We start from the raw sequence: 13,215 nt of genomic DNA on the forward strand, positions 1-13,215 counted from the left end.
GCAGTACACTACTGTATCGCAGCGAAGCTTATTGAAGCCAATCAGCTCATTACAGAAAGCATATCCTTGCAACTTTTAGTAACCCTGTGCAACTTTTGTAAACGTTTCTGCCAACACTCATTGTGCAGCACTAAATATACCGATACAGAAGAAATACGCTGACCCACGTGCTTTGACAACCGGTTCAAGACAGATTCTTTTTTAATTTTGTTCGTTTTTTGTACGTATGTGTGTGTGTGTGTGTGCGTGGTTTGGCAGATTTGTTGTACAGACTTCCATAAATTATGTCGGACTCCAAGCGCATGAATTGATTGTTTGCATTGAATGCGAAGTATTTGTTCATCTCTTCTTATTTTTGATTGGATATACGGCCCGCTTCTTCACCAGTCCCCCGTTGTGGAGATGAGCCTTAGTATGGAAATCATTATCATCATCAACTCGCGGTGAACATCTCAAATAGGCTGTTTATAGCTACCTATTTCCGCCCTAATCTTGGCCTATCCGCCTTAGTGGGAACGAGCCATGGTAGACGTTAATCATCATCATCATTACAGGTGATTGTTGGCGCGATATGTACCGCCCACTTCCTGGCCAATCCTCCATTGTGAGTGTGTGCCACAATGCGTGAATTATCATGATAACACACTGCGATCACTTCGAAGAGCTCAAACTTTGCGAAGGATGAGTTCGGTTTGGTGTGAAGCGTGTACGATACTCAGTCAGAAGCGTCTGCACAACACACACACACACACACACACACACACACACACACACACACACACACACACACACACACACACACACACACACACACACACACACACACGTGCGCGCACACGTGCGCACGTACGCACGCACTAATCCGTGCTCAACTTGAGGTCTAATGAAGAAGCGATGAAGTGCAAGGGCGTTGAAGGTCAGCCGAAAGGAACAGTCCACACAGTATGGGCTCAGTTGGTAACAAAAAGCTTTATACAAAATATAAATCTTACACATACGACACAAAATAATGAAACAACAAAAACTAAAACCTGTGCACATTATTTTATGCACGGGGGGTGATGCAAAATTCAGTAATAAAACATCGGGCAATGCACTTTGCGTCGTGTGCGTGCTTTTCTTTTACAGTTTCCGTGGTTTAAAGCGTAAATGACGACAACAAATTTTGTCGACCCTGGAACGAAAATAAAAGCAGAAGTTACTGCAATAATGACGTCATCAGCGAAGCTCAGGGACTTGGAAGAATCAAGGTTGAAGAAGTATATGCTTGTTCTCGGCCACAGAGTCCTCGTTCTCTCGCACGCATTCAGATAACTTAGTTTCTCAACTCATATACGGTATATTGTTTCCAATGGTAATCACGGTGTGAACATCAGCACAAAACAATGCTCGTTCGAGAATTCCTAACAGCCCACAATTGGTGACACAATTTACGAAAGCGGTAGCACGTCAACATCTTGCGCTTTTTCAGTGTCATGACATGTTTTGAGCGAAGGAATGAGCAAGAGCCAATCAGAACGTTAGTGTCACCGGCGAAACATATAGAAACCAGCAAAAACCACATCCGCATCGTAATTAACTAATAATTACAACTCCATCAACTGGCATTGCAGTACACGGAAGTAACACGAATGTTTCCACTCGTTTTGAACACACCTGAACAAGACTCAATACCACAGGTAACCACCGCAAGTGGCGCACGGCGATCGCATGAAGCCAGTAATCAGTGCAGGCAACTGCAGGCGCATCAAAAAAAGAAAAAAGCGACAGGCATGTAAAATCTCTAAGAAACGCCGCCAGGAAGAGTCGGCGCTAGAGCCCGAACCTCTCACGAAAAACATTTGGGACGTTGGACACAAATCGCTGTGGTGAAAAGCTGCCTTCAGGTTCAATAAAACACGGGAACTTTAGTGTGGACGTGTGTTGAAAGTAGTTACTTCTTTCAGCAAGTTTACGCTGCGACAACACGCCCGCGTCACATGGACGCCGCGGATTGTCAGAATCAGTTAGATTTGTCCACTGGTTAAGCTGCTCACGTCTGGTTTGCGAATTTCGTGACCGCAAAGCAGCAGGGCGCCAAACAGTCAGTTAACCAGTAAATAGCACACTTATTCGTTTTGAGGAGCATCAGACGTTCACTTCAGTGAACTGCACCTAAACAGAGGCTTGCACTAAAACGTCGCACTTCTTGGTAAGCAGTAATTAGCAGCAAAATCAAGAGCAAGAGCTTTTTTTTTGTCATATTTACCTCCAGCGCACATACACAAACACAAAAGTAAACTGTTTTGCTGAAGTTCTTTTCTTTGGCACATTTCTCACCGTTATCATAGTTAGATTATACCCCATACGAGACTAAACGTTCGCTGACTGTCTGAATGCAAAGTTTGGCTGCTTGCACAAACATTTGAAATCTGTATAAAGTTTTGGAAACGAAGTAAAAGAAAACATCACAGTGTATTTTCTCTTTGGCACCGAACCACTACTATTTGGCACGTTTCGTCGGCAGGCACCGACGTACTCAGGTTCACGTAATACTGCACTTCGAATATCTGCTCTGGGAGATGAGCCAGAATTCGCAGACATTCTCCCTATGCACATGCGTCAGTTACATAAACACAGACAAGCGAGCAAACAAGCGAGAAGAACGAGATAGGGAGAAAAAAAAAAGAAATACACACACACACACACTGCAGGTTTTCACGTGCTACTCATCCGTCAACACTTGAAAATACCTCGGCACATCATTACGTTAAAAAAAAAAACTAAAGCAACATGTTCAGGAGCTCTTGAGGTGTATACTAAACTGAAACGAACGGGATGACGCTACAGATCATCATAGAGCATCACCATCGCGACAATTTTCCCTGAAAATTTCGTTGTGTGCTACTCTGTCAACAGACTTTTTACCTTGACCTGGCTGACGGACGCGTGATTGACAAAAAAAAAAATGCAGAGAAACAGAAAGTAAGATACGATAATCAGCTATATTACAGAGTGACTAGGTACACTCATCAATCAGGCTACAATTCTGTACGCCCAATGCTACAATAATCTGATTAATGCAGGAACAGAAAAACAAATTTCAGCGCTACTCATAAAGACAGTAAGATCGACAGAGAGGTACCAATAGGAATAATAACTCGCGTAATATGAGGATGATATTTCCAGCCTGCAAATTTCCCTAAGAAACAAGCTTCTACGAATGCACATTTTTCTAATGATTAGTTAAATCAGCTGTTTGCGAAAGAAGGGCACACTTGCTGCATTCAATTGCCACTTCGCCGGACCATTCTAAATACAGGAGAAATTTAGACTCAATAGACGGCACGATTTTTTTATTCATGAGTCAATGACAGCCAGGCAGGCACGTTTATATAGCTCTGGCTTTGGAGAAACCTAATCGGTCGGCGCGACCGTGGTTGTTCCATTAAAGAATATCCGGTAGCATTGATTTCGTTGGAATAATTGCATTCCCGCGGAAAACAGCGGTTCCAAAAAAAGCGGACTAGAAACACGCTCGACAAAGCGAGGCGGGGGTCATGTCAAGGGAGCGACCTCATAAGGAAGCCGCGAAATGCTGCGTTTCGATGAGTATCGCAATTCACCCTGTCCTTTATTGACTAAGATGTCGAGGCCGAGGGAGTGCTGCGGCCGATGGTGTGTATACCTCGATACCTTAAATGGCATATATATTGCACAAAAGATTCCCACCTCCACATAGGATGGGGCGTAACGTAAAGGAACGAACAAAATGATGTAGACAGAGCGCAAAGAAAATGCACAGCCAGCTGTTAGGATGCAAGAGATTAAATATGACTAATGAAGCCCGTAAAACACGCGATTAAAAAAAAGATGTGCCAGAGCGCGACCACCCCTGCGACGGCTACCTGTGATTCGAAAGCCTTCTCCAGACATATACCGCATATACCAACACTGACCACGCCACTTTCGTTTTCTTTATTCCTATTTATCCCGTGGTTCATAGTTAACGCGAGTAGGAGGAAGTGCAGCGCGGAATCAAGCCACGACACAAAAGTGAAGTCAATGAACGAAATCGAGTTAAGGAATATGAGGCTGGCACCCCCGAACCGATACCTTTCGGCGCAACGGTTCAGAAGAGTCGCCTCCGATGTGCGACAGTCCCGAAAGGTTCGTGAAAGCGCTGGCAGATGAAATAGGCGACGCGTGCGTCCAGAATGAGAACGCGAGAACAATACAGCATACGCCCTCGCAATGTACGCTATACACGGAACGAAAAGAAACGAAAACGACTAAGTGTTAACTGACATATAAAACAATACTGGTGAAAACAAAGCTCGGCGCAACGACAACCTGCATTGCGGCGTGTCGTTCGCGCGTGTGTCTATATACAGGGGGCAGCCGCAGTCATCGACGCCATGTCGAAAGACCAAGCCTTCTTTGGTATGCACTCGCTGTATGAGACTTGAGGAAAAAGAAAATTAATAATAAAAAAAGTACGGGAAACTCGTACAATGTCATTTACAAAATGCGCGTTGCGATGTGCTCGGGCAGAGAGGCACAGCCCGTGTCGTCAGAGCAACCTTTCACTCGTGACCGCGACCGATACCATACGACGTGTACCTGTATACGCCTATTGCGTTATCGGCGCCCCAACAAGTTCGAAAGCGAGTACAAATTTCGAGAATACAGTCGCCAATTGGGGACATACCAAATAAATTGAAATAAGTAAAAAAAATTCAGCCGCGACTAGACTAGGATCAACGATTCTCCTTGCAAATTTCAATATTGCATTAAGGACGAACGAACTCAAGCCAATCTAATTCAATAGCTTTCGGTGTTCCAAAGAGTGCCGCGGAACCCCATCCCCACGTCCCCGTATAAAGAGCTCCGGTCGCGCGTTCCACGGCCCGCAAACATTTGACAGAGACTGTACGTGCGTCGTTCGATCTCATCTGTACTCTCCAACGGTTGTTCGCACGAGACGCGCTGCTCGTTTGTGGAAGTGCGCGAGCCGACGGAGGACGGCAACAACTGTACAGGAAAGAGCGTCAGGTTTCCAGGACCGTGAACGATGGGCAACTGACGTCATTATCTGACGCCCACGCTGCGGTATTGACGAGGACTCTCAATGACCACTAACTGATGTTAAGAAACCGAATTGTGGCACCGTTTGCTCAATAATACTGAATAAAGCTTGGCTTCTGCGAACAAACGTTTGAGAAGCAGACGAGAGAGAACGTGCCTTTATGCCGCGAGACACTGCACAACGCTTGCCTAAATGCAAATGAGAAAAAAAAATAAAAGGAAGGGAGCGTAATAGGTTCTGCTCCCTCAAACTGGCACATGCCTCGTGTTGTTTGTATTTATATATAATATATATATTCATATAATATTTATATATTTATATCTTCAAATAAGCCTGCGAAGGATAAGCAGTGAGATTGCATTTCTGACGCGGTCTTGCGCATCTCTCTCTCTCTCTCGTCGCATCGTATCGACTTCGCCCCACTTCTGTACATGTTCCTCTAGAGTATGTTCAACTGCGACAACTGCGACGGCGCGATGTTGCTGCACATGAAACGAATGCTTCGAAACGAAATGCCAAATACGCGAGAAATGAATGACGCATAATGGAATCTTCTATGTACACGAGTTGATTGCATACCACTAAATGCCAGTTTGCCTCTCTTTTTTTCTTTCGTGCTGCTTGCGACTGTAGCTCTTCGGAGGACAAGGGGCAAAACAAAAAAAAATGGAGTAAGCTCTTCGCGACTCTGTATGCGAGCGTCAAGAACGTTATAACAAACCGTTACCGCTCTATACAGATGCCGCCATTACCAGATACCAAATGCGCATGTGCGGAACGGTACAGCTACAGCTATACAGAGCGCTCAACAGGCAGGAACAATGGCAGTAAGGTTATGCAGAGCAGTAGCGGTTTGCTACGTCGTTCTAGAACAGGGAAGTGGCGCATGCGGAAAGTAAGGAAAACGACTTGATCTCCTGGGTTCTTTGGCTTTCGAGAAAATTGCACGTCAATCCCGATGAAAACGACTAGCCGTGCATCAGTTGACTAGTGCCCAGCAGAATAAGTGGTAGCGGTGCTGAACAGTGTTCGTTTGATGTGGAAAGCGTGACAATCGTCAGATTACGTTGTTGAAATGCATTCGGCTGGCAAAAAGTAAAAACACAAAATATCGTAGCACCTTCTTGCAGCAGGCAAAGTAAAAAAAAAACTTAATGAAGCACGTTTGAGGACCTGGACAAGTAATGATTTAAAATGTTACGAAGAATTACAATGCAGTAAGTAGAGCGGGAGACCAGAAACGTGCGACTAACGAGTTTTGTTGTCTATACTGACAGCTGCACTCGGCAAACGCCTTGCACTGAAACTTCTAGGAGGTTCACTACAATGTTGCTTGTTGAAAAGAAAAGAGCTCAACGTTCACACCTTTCTCGGAACGCGCATGCAACCTGCCCATTCTGAAAAGAAGTAAAAGTCGGCCACGCAATTGTGACTTCATCGTGCATCATCCCAACCGTGCTTTAAGAAAAAAATTATTTTAAAAAAACCAGGTACAATGTCGCAGTTGTAACCTGCGTCTCGAGAATTTGAACACACGGAACCAGCAACGAAGACGACAATGAAGAAAGAAGAGGAGGCGGAAAAATAATGCGAGTAGCTCAGCACTCACGGATGATTAGGACTTTCCTACGCGACTCCGTAGGCGCTATAGTGGCTTCTTGAATTGAGAATATTTCAGGAACGAAACAACACCGACGAACGTCTCGCACAAGCCTCCAGTCGAGGCACAAACGAGCGGTCGTCGAATAAAGCAGCCGAGACGACTAAAGCGCGGTAAACAGCGAACAGTCACTCGCGCACACACAAGCGCGCACAAGCACATTATTATGCTCATACAAGCGCCGAAGGGTACACTTTAAAGAACGCTTGCGAACAGCATGTATACAACACTATGGCACAGCGTAAAAACAGCTCTTTCTGTGTTAGATGTGTCAGCGGAGAGGAAAGATAGCGATGTACACGGAAAGAGGAAACCGATAAAGAACAAAAAAAAAAAGGGGAGAGCGAGTTCCAACAACGTTCGTTTAGGCAAAACACGCCCTCAGTCAATCAGTCATGCCCACTCTTAAGATTACACTTTTGATCCCGTGAAGCTGCTGCAAGTCGTAGGCGGAAACGAAGTGAGCCTCGCTTGTCTCTTGTTCGTGGAAGGATGGAGGAACGAGGTGTCGAGAACGTGAACCCGCGGCTGCCTCGGAGAGTTACCGATAGCCTGGAGACTAGCAGGGGTCGGGGCGACCGGAACGGAGCACTCATACTGCCAGTTGCTCTCTATAAAGTTTGCGATCACACACGCGTTCCATTCGCACAACAACACACGCACGCATCCGATGTCCTCAAGATCCGCTTCCGGCGCTGGTTCAACCACTGTCTCGATAGCTGTAGATGTCAAGGAACAGTGCACCGGTGCTTCGCGCAGGCGTCGACCCTTGCCAAAGGAATCGCGCCGCCGGAAGCAAGCTTGTCAGGGAGCGCAGCGGATCGTCCGGTGTCTCCCTCCCTGGGCACGAGCACGGCTTCAAACGCCGGCCAATCGCGCGGTCCACCACGAAGCATGGCATCGCTAGTTCAGGCCTGAACATCCGGGGCGGCAGATGGGAAGAAAGCCCGTCCCACAGCTTAGGCTACAGGAACACCGTCGAACGAAGCTGACGCGAAACCTTGAACCCACGAAGAACTCTGTCGACGGAGCAGCGGCTGCCCTTTTCCGCACTCTCGCTGAGCCCAGCTCACCCGCTCCTTGGAATGCGTTGACAAGTGCGCCGATTTATTTTATCTTTTCGCCGGAGTGTGGACTGCCTGTCAGGCCGGCTGCTTGCGCCCACGGCGGGTTTTGAATATGCCGTCCGCCACTGCACTGAATCAAAGTGCAGTGGGAAAGGCGCGTGGCTTCTCAGGGTCAAGCAGCTGGCTCTGTTGTCCCGCGCAGACCGGCGCTCTCCCCACGGGTTCGGAGGGTCGCGCCGGACAGGCGGGGCAGTCCTCCGCTGGAGGGCGAAGGGTGGATGCGGCGCTTGCCCTACTTGCCGTTCTCTCGGTAGGGCTTGCAGTAGCTGAAGCGATGGTTCATGTGCTGGCTGTAGGAGCCCGAGTGGGAAAAGCGCTTGAGGCACTTCTGGCACTGGAAAGGCTTCTCGCCGCTGTGCAGCCGCTTGTGTTCCGTCAAGTGGTGCTTGTGTTTGAAGGCCTTCTCGCAGACGTCGCACTTGTGTGGTCGCTGGCCTGCAAAGTGACAGAAGCTACCATTATGATTTCGTCAGCGAGAAGCGCTATGCGGCCGTGTAAGACCGAAACGATGAGGCAAGCGATTGCATGATTAAGCGTGAAAAGCGGGCGCAAGGGTAGTCACGAACTCTGAAAGTATACCGAAGTGGCGCTGTCCCGATAGCGACAGCAGGCTAGGTCTATAGTAGCGTCGTGCGACCGAGACGAGGTCCTTTATCGTGCGCTGCCATCCTGGTACGCGCACTTGTCCCCTTGACTATATACACTGCTGGGATTAGACGTCTCACACTGCTAATCCAGTGCATGTAACTAAACATTGGCGTACTAACGCACCGCGTCAAAGCCCCGCAAGAACTATAGCATAGCAATTCGAGCAGCAGCAAGTGCCGAAATGCAGCTGGTAATCTAAGCAGAAGATAAGACTCGTATAAAGGAGCGCAAGAAGTACGGGGACTGAAGAATCAGTCTATTCAAAATAACAAGGTGAGGCGAGCAGACAACGCGATACGTATAGGTCTATGTACAGAGCCGTGCGCAGTGTATGCGCAGGCTTTATTATTAGAGTTGTGTGTCTCTGCATGATAAACCATTATTACGCAGAATTATATCGCCAGACTTTCACGCTAGAAGGTTTCATATTCTTGATCATCATTCTTCAACATATTCAAGTTTGTGCTGATTCCTTGCTGTTTACCTACTTCTCGATTCCGAAAAAAGTTTCGCCTTGCCACTAACAAACACGACAAGGCACCTATCCACTACCTGTTTACCCCGCAAGAACGAAAAGGAAGAAAAAAAAATAATGAATGCTCAGCACGAACTGCGTCTTAGATCTTCTACTTCTCCGCACGGAGTAATGAATACTGCCTTGCATCTTCAAAGTTAACAGTCGCAGTTTCACATAGACAGCGGCAGTGATGACTGCGATAAACCCTTTAAAAAACTGATGCTAACATGAAGGGAAGAACTTCACCGAAGAAAACTTAAGCGATAGATTACGCTATAACATGAACGTTCATCCCTGCATGCAATAGCGGACAGCAGATCACTGACCTGAGTGTTCATATTTGTGCCTGGCAAGCGAGCTCTGCTTGCTGAACATCTTGTCACACTGGTCGCAGGAGAACATGCCTTCCTCCGAGGCGCTGTCGCCCTTGGCCGAAGGCTTGCGCTTCTTGGAGCCCGGGTGGCGTGGGTCTTCGTCATTCGAAGGGTAGTCATCGTCCGCCAAGCACTCCGCATCGCCCTGCCAATGATAGAAAAGGACCGCGCTCTTAGTAGTCGCTTTATAGCATACATTGTCAACCAAGTCATGATGGACTATCAATTGGCTACGCGTCAGTGACGGCTATATATAGCTTTTACGAAAGCTCTAAAAATGCCCCAGTTATCCCGTTCCACCTAACAGCCCTTCATGTCGAACGTTAATTGTCACGCTATCATTATCACCGTTTGTCATCTTAAACATCTTCCATTAACGTCACTATTTTGAAAGCAATACGCCAGCACAGACCAGAAGTAAAATGCAAGCGTTTCCCAACTGTCCTTGTCCGCAAGTATATGACGTGCATATTTCGATTACAGTTGCAGCTTCAAACCAGAGCGGCTTAAAAATGCCACTAAAAGAAACAAGCGGAACAGTAACACATATAGGACCAGACGGCACGGCTCACTCGATTAGGAAGCTAATTTAGTCTCCCATCTCATATGCACTCAGCATATCAGCAAAATTCTTGCAAGAATTACGGGGCACACTGCAGAAAGAGAAGGATCGTGGTCGGATGGAACAATAAAGCCATCACAAGTGCTCCCGTAGAAGGGTGTGAACCAGGGAGTAAATCATTCGGCGTACGACGTTTTAAGCGTTATGAAAACTGGAAACAAGTCTGCGGAGCAAACTGCAAACGCTCACCTGTCTGAAGTTCTTCTTCCGGTAGCACTTGGGGCTGCCGGGTTCTCTGCTGCCGTGGTCATCCCCGTCGGCGTAGTACATGGGCGACGACAGCATCTTGCTATCCCTGATGCCGGATGCGCCGTGTGAGGGAGGGCTGTTGGTAGCCTCGCGGCTGTCCGATGACGTCGACGAGCGCATCAGGTCTGCGCTCGCAGGCGGCGAGAGCGCCGCGTGCGGAGAGGCCAGCAGGAGCCCCATGACGGAACTGGGTTCCTGTGGTGCCGATGGGTAGCCGGGATGCCTCTCCCGCAAGGAGAAGTCGCGGAACCGCTGCAAGTCGGCCTGCATTTCGAAATCGAGGCCCTTGAGAGCCGACAGGGCGAGAATCCGGTTCGCGGAGGAGGACAGAAGCGGGCCTGACGGGTGAAGCATGGCAGCTTTGAAATCTTCGGACGCCGTGTAGGGCCCCAGGGGACCGCGAAGCGACGACGGCGACGACCTACGCCGTTGCGAGATGTCACCGTTAAAGAACACCGCGTCGCTCTCCCTGGGCGTAGATGTCCGCGGAGACCTCTGGCTCAGGTTCAGAACTTCGCAGTCGCTTTCCGGTTCAGTGTGTCCACTGCTCAGAGCGCCGTTACTCCAAGGGGTATTCGAACCGGAGCCGCCGCCAAATGACTTGACCGATAGGTCCAACGGCTGTTCGGATTCCGCCAGGGCTGGATCCGATGGCTGCCCGTCCGGTAATGACGCACCGCCATTAAGCGCTACGCCGAGAGACGTGTATGCAACCGGTAACAGGGAGCCGGCGATGTCTCCGGGCTTGGACGCGGGAGACGAACAAAATGGCGGCGACGACAGCTGGCGAGACGGCGCCGAAGACGACCGGGCCACCGCGCTCTGAAACCAGGCACGCACGGTCCTCGTGCTCGAGTCAATCTCGCGCGCGAGGCTGGAAAGCTGGTCGCGATTCGGCGAAGGGTTAATCACGAAGGCGGCCTGCAGAAGCATCTCTCCTCGTGCCGATATAGTGTCCGGTCGGGGTCGCCTGCCGCTACCATCCTCGCCACTGTCGTCGTCGTCGGTCATGTCGCTACCACCGGTCGATTCACGACCCGACTCGACCCTAGCCGCCAGCGACAGAAGGGGATGAGGAGCGCCTTTGAGATCGGAGTAAAGGTTCCGGTTCACGTCGCGGCTAGCGGAGCAAGAGTATTGTTCGTGGTGGCACAGTGCCAGCGGATTGTCAAATGTGGCAGCCTTGCAGTGGACGCACGAGTACTCGTGCCTCGACGGGGGATCGTCGCGGCTGGCCTGGAGAGGAAGAGGGCCGGCGCCCAGTAGGCCGGGGAGGAGACCGTTCTTCTTGGGCGGCGGCGGTGGTGAAGACCCGTTGCTGCGTTTGGCAGCCGCGGCGTCCATAAATTCGATGAACTTCTTGACGGCGTCAGCATGCGGCGCAAGCTTGACGTCGCCGTTGTTGGCGGGCGTCGAGGCCTTCTCCATGGCGGCGCTGCTGGCCTGCAGCATTTGCGCCATTTCGGTGAACGAGGGCGGCAGAGCGGGCAGGTGGTATTGGGGCGGAATCGCCGAGAACTGGCTGGCCAGCAGGTGCTGAAGGCTGAGCGGAGACGCGTATGGCAGGAACGGTGGTGGCACACCCGGTTGGCTCGCAGAGGATGGCGAGCGGGCAGTGTAGTCCCCAGGGAACGGGAAGCGGTCTTGGAGGTAGGCGTTCGCCAGGGGAGACACGGACACTTCGCCGCCGGCGCCGAACTTTGGAATGATGGGCCGGTAGGTGTTGCTCTGGGCGCCGCCAGTGGCACCGCTAGCAGCACGTTGCCGCGCCGCCTTGGTGTCCATCTTGCGCACCTGCAGAGAGAATCGACAGTACTTTGTATTACCGCGTAGTATTTAAACGCCTGCTGTGAAGAGAACGGCGCGCATATTTCGAAGTACGAAGCGATATCAAGGCAGAGTAAGGAATAAGGTATACAACTAAAATAGAAACGATCCTCTGTTTGGCCTACTGTCACCATACCTATAGTCGGATACAACTTTAGAAAAAAGGGGAGGCCCCGCCCAGATGACCGAAGCGGCGAAGTCACTGGCCGTCCGGCGCATGACGTCGGTCCAGAGTGCGCGCCCATTGGTGGATCCGCCTCGGAGGAGTAAACGCCCCCTTTTTTCTAAAGTTGTATCCGACTTAAATGTATATAGATGTTTCGTTGTTTGGAAATCGTCCTGCTTTCCTAGCGCATTGAAGAAAGAAAGGGGCAAATAGTACCGATGGAAAGAGAACGAGCTATTTACCGTCGCCATACAAGGATCAGGGAAGGCACTCAGAATGCGACTCTCACATAAATACGCCTTCGTCGCCGTTACTCATACAATCACTGTTAGGCAAGCCAGTCTGGCGCGCACATAGGCAGTCGAATAGCCAGCGCAGATTTATCATAATAACGGTCAGGTAAGTATAACGGTAGGTATCATAACATAAGGTAAGTATCATAATAACGGTCAGGTAAGGTATATATCAACATAGCAGTGCAGACAAACTCGTGACAACAAAAAAAAAATACATCAGCATATATTATTCTCATTTACTCAACGCCACGAATCCAAATCACTCGACTCAAAGGTGCGCTCAACCAGCTCCCGTTAGCGTAGTTACTCGTCGCATGTACACGTTACAATTGCGTGACTCCATAGGCGCACGTTAAACGCGAGATTCTAACAGCGCACAACGCGAAGAAGCCAACGTTACCCTTCGCAGCAATCCCTCTAAACGACGCCGCCGCCGTCCAGTGGCGCATATTCAGCAGGTAGGCGGAATAACCGGACGTACACATTATTCCCGACTGGGCCGGATGCGGAGACTCAAGATGCCGCGGCCGTCCTGGGCCCCGTCCACCACGTAAACAGGTTTGAAAAGAAAGCACACCCGCCAAAGGGCAACCGAGCGTGGACTCAAAGGAAACTGCACGGGTCAAAGAAAAGGATGTACGGAAAAGGAAGGAAGAAAAGA

At 49.5% G+C, this 13,215-nt stretch overlaps 1 protein-coding gene across 3 annotated transcripts in view; it reads right to left on the reverse strand.

Annotated features, from left to right (window-relative positions):
• Positions 1 to 950: 950 nt before the first annotated feature.
• The window catches only part of zfh1 (Zn finger homeodomain 1), a 663,681-nt gene continuing 651,416 nt past the window's right edge, over positions 951 to 13,215 (reverse strand). For all 3 annotated transcript variants that reach the window (XM_070537688.1, XM_070537686.1, XM_070537687.1), the window contains 3 exons: positions 10,206 to 12,059; positions 9,347 to 9,539; positions 951 to 8,290 (listed from right to left, as the gene is read on the reverse strand). In XM_070537688.1, coding sequence (XP_070393789.1) covers positions 8,088 to 8,290; positions 9,347 to 9,539; positions 10,206 to 12,059 — 2,250 coding nt within the window. In that variant the 3' untranslated portion in view covers positions 951 to 8,087. The remainder of the gene's footprint in view (positions 8,291 to 9,346; positions 9,540 to 10,205; positions 12,060 to 13,215) is intronic.

This window comes from Dermacentor albipictus, chromosome 4 (genome assembly GCF_038994185.2).
Source record: "Dermacentor albipictus isolate Rhodes 1998 colony chromosome 4, USDA_Dalb.pri_finalv2, whole genome shotgun sequence".
In the NCBI taxonomy this organism is placed as follows: domain Eukaryota; kingdom Metazoa; phylum Arthropoda; class Arachnida; order Ixodida; family Ixodidae; genus Dermacentor; species Dermacentor albipictus.